This window comes from Brachyhypopomus gauderio, chromosome 17 (genome assembly GCF_052324685.1).
Source record: "Brachyhypopomus gauderio isolate BG-103 chromosome 17, BGAUD_0.2, whole genome shotgun sequence".
NCBI lineage: Eukaryota > Metazoa > Chordata > Actinopteri > Gymnotiformes > Hypopomidae > Brachyhypopomus > Brachyhypopomus gauderio.
In genome coordinates, this window is record NC_135227.1 from 21,907,331 (window position 1) to 21,915,686 (window position 8,356).

Here is an 8,356-nt window from a genome sequence, read left to right on the forward strand (position 1 = left end):
CACCATCACCTTCATCGCCATCATCGCTCTCTGCTGTTAGACAGAGGAAGGCCAGAGATTTACAAAAGACGTGATCTGATACCACACAACAAAAACAAAGACACCCCCTCTGGCAGAATACAAGTGTGTGTGTGTGTGTGTGTGTGTGTGTGTGTGTGTGTGTGTGTGTGTGTGTGTGTGTGTTATTGTAGAGAAGAACAGAAGAAGTTAAAAAGACAAAAGGTTCCTTAATAGACATGCAATTAAATACTGAACAAAGGAGCAAAAAGGAGAAGACGTGAATAAAAGGGCCTAATGTGAAGACCTGAGTGAATTCACTCAGTTGTTTAGACCTTTACAAAATACAAGGCTCTGAGGATTTAGTGGCTCACAGGATCTCTGAGAGAGAGAGAGAGAGAGAGAGAGAGAGAGAGAGCAGAGAACTGACAGGCAGTATGAAAAAGAACTCAGACGTTTGATTCATTTTTGAGTTTGAAGGAAATTCACTGCAATTATTACTGTTAGTAATTAGTCGTATTATATTATACTACATCACTATTATTAATATTACATTACTATTACAATTATTGCATACTATTATTGCTATTAAATTACTATTATTAGTTAGTAATAGTCATAGTCATTGGCTATTATGAGTAATGAAATGTTTTATGTCTGAACCAACAGGTCTTATTATTGGACATTCTCAGATCAGGGAGAGAGAGGCTTTCTGTCTGTGTTTGCGGGGTTCAATAAGAGAAACTCATAATGTCAGTTATCATAAACCATATAAGTCACATACATGTTAACAAGACTATGTACACCAGAAAATACATAAATAAATAAATAAATATATACCAGAAATACTCTGGACATACACTATATTGCCAAAAGTATTCGCTCACCCATCCAAATCGGAATCAGGTGTTCCAATCACCTCCATGGTGACAACTGTATAAAATTAAGCACCTAGGTATGACTGAAATCCTATCACAGTTCCATGCTGGAAGTCACCTGTGCAACAAATCCAGTCGTGAAATTTCCTCACTACTAAATATTCCACAGTCAACTGTCAGCTGTATTATAAGAAAATGGAAGTGTTTGGTAACAACAGCAACTCAACCAGAAAGTGGTAGACCACGTAAACCGACAGAGCGGGGTCAGCGGATACTGAAGCACATAGTGTGAAGAGGTCACCAACTTTCTGCAGAGTCAATCATTACAGACATCCAAACTTCATGTGGCCTTCAGATTAGCTCAAGAACAGTGCGCAGAGAGCTTCATGGACTGGGTTTCCATGGTCGAGCAGCTGCATCCAAGCCAAACATCACCAAGTGCAATACAAAGCATCAGATACAGTAGTGTAAAGCACGCTGCCACTGGGCTCTAGAGCAGTAGAGAGGCATATTCCCACTACAATCACACGCTCATATTCCTACTGCAATCACACTCATATTCTCATTACAATCACACTCTCATATTCTCACTACAATCACACGCTTATATTCCTACTGCAATCACACTCATATTCCAACTACAATCACACTCTCACATTCCAACTACAATCACACTCACATATTCCCACTACAATCGAACTCTCATATTCTCACTACAATCACACTCTCATATTCTAACTACAATGAAACTCTCATATTCTCATTACAATCACACTCTCATATTCCAACTACAATCACACTCTCATATTCCCACTACAATCACACTCATATTCCTACTACAATCACACTCTCATATTCCTACTACAATCACACTCTCATATTCCTACTACAATCACACTCTCATATTCCTACTACAATCACACTCTCATATTCTCACTACAATCACACTCTCATATTCTCATTACAATCACACTCTTAAATTCCCACACACACACAAGTCTTATCATGTGTTGTGAAAAGCGCTATACAAATAAATTTGATTTGATTTGATTTATCATCATCATCATCCTTTTCTTCTCATTATTAATATTATCTCCATCTCTCAGGATCATATTTATCTACCTTTTATTTCTCAGACCTACAGGTCTCTTGTTCCCATCACTACATCCTCCCTGACCGTGCAGGTCTTGCGTGACCCAGTGGGTGCATGCGTGTGTGGGCATGGGGGCTGGTACAGAGGGCCTGGGCCACAGTGCCCACTAGTGAGGATGACTAGTGCAGCTACCGGCCCAACCTGACAGCGCAGACAGTGGTGTGGTGAAGTGTAGCCATCTGACACCGAGCCATGCTCCAATCGGGCCAGCCAGGCCAGCCAGGCCAGCCGGGCCAGCCGGGAGCGGCAAATCAGAAGGAGGGATATGTGGAGGAAAGATAATGAACCGGGAGGAAGAATGGAAGACCACCTCTGTCTTCGTTAGCCAGGACTCTCGTAGTGGCTGGAGTACAGACCAAGAAAAGAGAGAGAGAAATGATGATTGAGAGATGAGAGGAGGAGATGAGGCAGACGGAGGAGAGAGTCACACACTGTGCAGCTGGAAACAGATCAGAGGGGCTGTCACCAGATCTCCATTCCTGCTGGAGAGCATATTTCTGGGCATGAGGTTTAGCAGTGGAGGAGGAAATTGGCTGGAAATTAGGGGTGTGTGTGTGTGTGTGTGTGTGTGTGTGTGTGTGTGTGTGTGAATTAATGAATCAATAATGAGTTTATCACTAGCACAATGTCATTGGCCAGAGATCTATGCAATAATATCTAATAGATTTTGCAATCTGTGAAATAGATCCAGATAGATCCAGACAGGTCTATATAGATCCAGATAGGTCTATATAGATCCAGTTATGAGTTTTCTGGGCTCAAGTCATTTGTGTGTTAAATATTATAGCAGCAATATGAAGGATTTAAACCAGAGGGCTATAGTAAGTGTTTCCCTGCTGTTTTCAAACAGGCCCAAATGTCCTGTAGGCTCCTCCATCACTGTGGAACTAAGCCCCGCCCCCTCTCTGAGCGCAGTCTTATTGGCTCAACCCAAAACGCTGTACTTAAGCAGTAGGCACTAGATTTCAGTGCAGTACATTCTGTTTAACCATTAAAGCAGTGCGTTCTTTCAGTAGGTGACTGGGTAGTATGCATACAACCTCGTACATACTACATCCACCATTTTACCTGCGTCTTATGACATGACGTCCTATGACATGACGTCACACGACCGTAGTTAAATGCTCCAGTTGAATCATGGGATAGGACAGTTTGCTGCAATCACATACTTCAAAATAGCTCCCGATTCAGTAGGCCATCCGGGTACTTTTCACATACTGTTTAATGAATACTATGTGTTCAGACATACTACCCTTTACTGCATACTACTTTGGCGTACTGTACGGCATTTCGGACAGGGCCACAGTCTCACTTCTTGCACCTGTTCCTGACCACTTCCCCCTGTCCACTGTGTTGGCCTAAATAATAAAAAAACTAACTATGAATCCAGAACTACTAAAATAACCATAAACAAGTATAAATATAAACAAACAAACAATATAAATAAATATAAATACTTGTTTGTGAGTCTGTTTCAGAGTTCCTTCGAGTGTGGCTCCTTCGAGTGAGGGTCCTTCGAGTAAGGGTCCTTCGAGTGTGGATCCTTCGAGTGAGGGTCCTTCGAGTATGGCTCCTTCGAGTGAGGGTCATTTGAGTGAGGGTCCTTCGAGTGTAGCTCCTTTGAGTGAGGGTCATTTGAGTGAGGGTCCTTCGGGTGTGGCTCCTTTGAGTGAGGGTCCTTCAAGTGTAGCTCCTTTGAGTGAGGGTCATTTGAGTGAGGGTCCTTCGGGTGTGGCTCCTTTGAATGAGGGTCCTTTGAGTGTGGCCCCTTCGGGTGAGGGTCCTTCGAGTGAGGGTCCTTCGAGTAGGGGTGTATTCAACTAAGGATTTTCATAGTCGAATCTGATTCGTCAGCTTTTCCCTTTAGTCGACTAATAGTCGAATCGGGTTTATTTATTTATTTTTTATTTAGAGCATCTTAAACGGGATCCCGTTCTCATTCATTCCTCTTCAAAGTAAAAACCTAAAACACTCAGATAAATGAATAAATACGGTAGGTTGGCTTTATTCAGCTTTTATTTATTTACTTACTTATTTTTTATGAAACGTTAGAGAACATTAACCGTCAGTGCGCATTGCGCATATCGAACTATCAGACAGGCACTGTGCAAAATGTCAAAAATATTTTAAATAAAATATGCCTGCCTCAAAATATTAAAAAATTGACACACAACAGCAAAAAAATATAAGGAAAGGTTCAAATAATGGTGTTTAAAAGCAAACAACAAAAAATGTTTATAGGTTTACTTGCCGAGACGCACCGCGAGAGACGAGATGACACGACCCAAACGACTGAACTGGGTTTTTTTCGCCTTACGCGTTTTAAATGGTATGCAATGTTGGTTGTTGTGCGAAATGAAAGACGTTGATGACATAACTTGCACTTTACTCATCTTTATCTTTTTCAAAATACTTTTGAAGTTTTTTAGTAGCCATTATAATCTCGGTAGATGCTGCGTATTCTGCGTGTTCAGCTCCGCTCGTTTGGATTGTGCAACTGCAGGGTGTGATTTATTAATGTGTAGTAAGGAAGATGCCTATTGTTAATGCGCAAACACCATTTTAAAATATTTATTAACAGAAATTAGGATGATTTTATTTGACAAAAGGCTATATATAACGAAAACAAAGACATTTCATGTAACAACTAATGCTTAGCTGCATCCTTGGGCACCTCCACGCAGTTAGAATGGTACATTCGACTATGACGTTCATAGTCGACTAGGGGGTATAGTCGACTATAGTCGAATCAGCGACTATTGCAGGTCACCCCTACCTTCGAGTGTGGCTCCTTCGAGTGAGGGTCCTTCAAGTGTAGCTCCTTTGAGTGAGGGTCCTTTGAGTGTGTCTCCTTCGAGTGAGGGTCATTTGAGTGTAGTTTCTGGTAAAACTCAATTGTGACTGTCTCCTGTCTCTTCTCAATCACTTCAGGATTGTGTCATTCCAGGAAGCAGGGTGTGGTGAAGATATTTAGCTGAGAAGACACTCCAACTCCGGCCGGATTGTTGTTATTTCTTAGCTGACTGTATTTCAAAAGCCGTCCTTGTTCAACAACTATGGAGGTGGTTAAATCAGGACTTCATAGTGTAGCCAAATTATGAGCGGACACTTGAGCCCAGGTGAGGTGTGCCCTCCAACCCTAGCTACTGTTGTCATGCTCCCCCCACCCTCATCTATCTAATACTAGTAAAAGAAATAAAAACATAATAATCATTTATTTGTGTAGTGCAACTGAAAGTGCTTCACAGAATATACACACATAAAATAAATAAAAATAATAAAATAATGCACTTAAATAATAAAGTGCCATAATTATTAAAATAAATAGAAACGAATATAACATGTAATAAAATAAAAATCCTCCTGTCCATCCTTTCAGGCCTTGGTATCACTGGCAATGCATGGACGTGGTTTGCATCCTACCTGGAGGGTTGTTCCTACCAAGTAACATGGGGAGGATCAACATCCATGCCATGCAAACTCTCCACCGGTGTTCCACAAGGCTCAGTGCTGGGTCCACTTCTTTATTCCCTTTATACCCGCTCACTGGGTGAGACAATTTCTGCACATGGCTTCTCTTATCACTGTTATGCGGATGACACCCAGCTCTTCTTTTCCTTCCCACCTTTTGACACACAGGTTTCACCTCGAATTTCTGCATGTCTAAAATACATTGCCTCTTGGATGGCAGCTCACCACCTAAAGCTTAACCCAAGCAAGACAGAGATGCTGTACATCCCTGCAAGAGCCAGTCCTCATCGTGATCTTTCTATCTCATTCAAGAACACTGTGATCACTCCATCCATGGAAGCGCGTAGCCTTGGTGTAGTTGTCGACAATCAACTCTCCTTCACGGCCCACGTTGCTAACACAACACGATCATGCAGATTCGCCCTTCACAACATTTGGAGGATTCGGCCATTTCTCTCTAAGGAGGCCACTCAGGTCGTTTTCCAGTCCCTTGTCATCTCAAGACTGGACTACTGCAACTCCCTACTGGCTGGTCTTCCTATGCATGCCATCAAACCCCTGCAACTGATCCAGAACACTGCAGCTCGGCTGGTCTTCAACCTTCCCAAGTTCAGCCACTCCCTTGCTGTGCTCCCTCCACTGGCTTCTGGTGCTGGCCTACAAAGCAAAGAATGGTCCAGCTCCTCCTTACTTGATGGCCATGGTAAAACCCAGAAGCATACCTAGAGCCCTCCGTGCTTCAAGTATGTCTCGTCTTGACCCTCCATCATCCAGGACACATGGGAGACAAGCATCCAGACTTTTCTCTGTCCTGGCTTCAAGGTGGTGGAATGAACTTCCCTTGTGTGTCCGAACATCGGAGTCACTTGCTGTCTTCAGACGCCAACTGAAGACCCACCTCTTTCAAGCGCACTTTGCATAATTATGCTTCGTCTATTGTGCTTTATCGTCTCTTTCCTCAGGTGTTTGTTACAGGTATTGCTTACTGTCTTTTTCTCAGGTATTGTGCATAATTGGGTTATCCCATCTGTGCAGTTAGAACACACACACACACTAGTGATTACTAGGGGGCTATGGTGCACACATTCCCAGAGCAGCCCTAGCCCGGCGCCCGGGGAGCAGTTGGGGTTAGGTGCCTTGCTCAAGGGCACCTCAGTCATGGCCTCAGGTCTGGGAATCGAACCCACGACCCTCCGGTCACAAGACCAGTTCCCCAAACACCAGACCATGACTGCCCCCGTCACTGTGTGTGTATGTGTGTATGTGTGTGTGTGTGTGTGTGTGTGTGTGTGTGTGCGCGTGGGTGTGGGTGTGTTTTACATCTCTCACCCGTTTGACATCCTTCCCAAACGTCTCGCTGTAAGTGGTTCCCAGGATCTCAAACTGTGCATGTGAATTGGATCCACTGCTTCTGAAATCCATCAGGCCTGTGAGGCCAGAGATCCTTCCCTGCAGGAGAGAAACGGATCTGGGATCAACCCAGAACACATCAACCCAGAACACATCCACCCAGAACACATCCACACACCTACCCAGAACACATCCACCCAGAACACATCAACCCAGAACACATCCACACACCCACCCAGAACACATCCACCCAGAACACATCCACACACCCACCCAGAACACATCCACCCAGAACACATCAACCCAGAACACATCCACACACCCACCCAGAACACAGCTGAGGGGAGTTCATACCAGCTACACCAACATAACGGCACAACAACACACTCATGCATCATTTACAATTGTAACTGTTGAAGTGAGGCAGTGTGTGTGCATGTGTGTGTGTGTGTGTGTGTGTGTGTGTGTGTGTGTGTGTGTGTGTGTGTGTGTGTGTGTGTGTGTGTGTGTGTGTGTGTGTGTGTGTGTGTGTGACTCCTCCTTGTCCAAGGCTGGCCTGAAGTGAACAGGGTGGACAGGTTGATAAGGGCTTTCTATTTCTGGACTAATTCTAAAACTGCAGTCAGACCTTCTAGACAGAGTGTATGGGTTGGTGAGGGGTTTGTTTGTTTCTGGAGCGGTTCAGACCTTCTGGACAGAGTGGATGGGTTGGTGAGGGGTTTGTTTGTTTCTGGAGCGGTTCAGACCTTCTGGACAGAGTGGATGGTTTGGTGAGGGGTTTGTTTGTTTCTGGAACGGTTCAGACCTTCTGGACAGAGTGGATGGGTTGGTGAGGGGTTTGTTTGTTTCTAGAGCGGTTCAGACCTTCTGGACAGAGTGGATGGGTTGGTGAGGGGTTTGTTTGTTTCTGGAGCGGTTCAGACCTTCTGGACAGAGTGGATGGGTTGGTGAGGGGTTTGTTTGTTTCTGGACTGGTTCAGACCTTCTGGACAGAGTGGATGGGTTGGTGAGGGGTTTGTTTGTTTCTGGACTGGTTCAGACCTTCTGGACAGAGTGGATGGGTTGGTGAGGGGTTTGTTTGTTTCTGGACTGGTTCAGACCTTCTGGACAGAGTGGATGGGTTGGTGAGGGGTTGTTTGTTTGTTTCTGGAACGGTTCAGACCTTCTGGATGGTGTCCAGCATGGACCAGCCGCCGTTCCACGGCTTGGTCGACTTCCTCATGCAGTTCAGACTGGCCATGCTGTGCCACTTCCTGTCTTCTAGCTTCCTGTAGAAGGCGTTGGCCAGCATCAACACGCTGTCATACAGGTACAGGCTGGACACCTGGGACACCAACACACACACACACACACACACACACACACACACACACACACACACAGACATAAGAGCAGTGCAGTGATAGACAGATTAGAGAAAGAGGAGTGAGTGAGTGCAGAGAAGGAGAGAGGGAGAGAGAGAGATAGAGAGAAGGAGAGATAGAGAGGCTTTTATTTGGTTTTTCCT

At 44.4% G+C, this 8,356-nt stretch overlaps 1 protein-coding gene across 2 annotated transcripts in view; it reads right to left on the reverse strand.

Moving 5' to 3' along the window:
• grid1a (glutamate receptor, ionotropic, delta 1a) overlaps window positions 1-8,356 on the reverse strand; it is a 267,052-nt gene that overhangs the window by 34,671 nt on the left and 224,025 nt on the right. For both annotated transcript variants that reach the window (XM_076978701.1, XM_076978702.1), the window contains 2 exons: window positions 8,012-8,173; window positions 6,829-6,948 (listed from right to left, as the gene is read on the reverse strand). In XM_076978701.1, coding sequence (XP_076834816.1) covers window positions 6,829-6,948; window positions 8,012-8,173 — 282 coding nt within the window. The remainder of the gene's footprint in view (window positions 1-6,828; window positions 6,949-8,011; window positions 8,174-8,356) is intronic.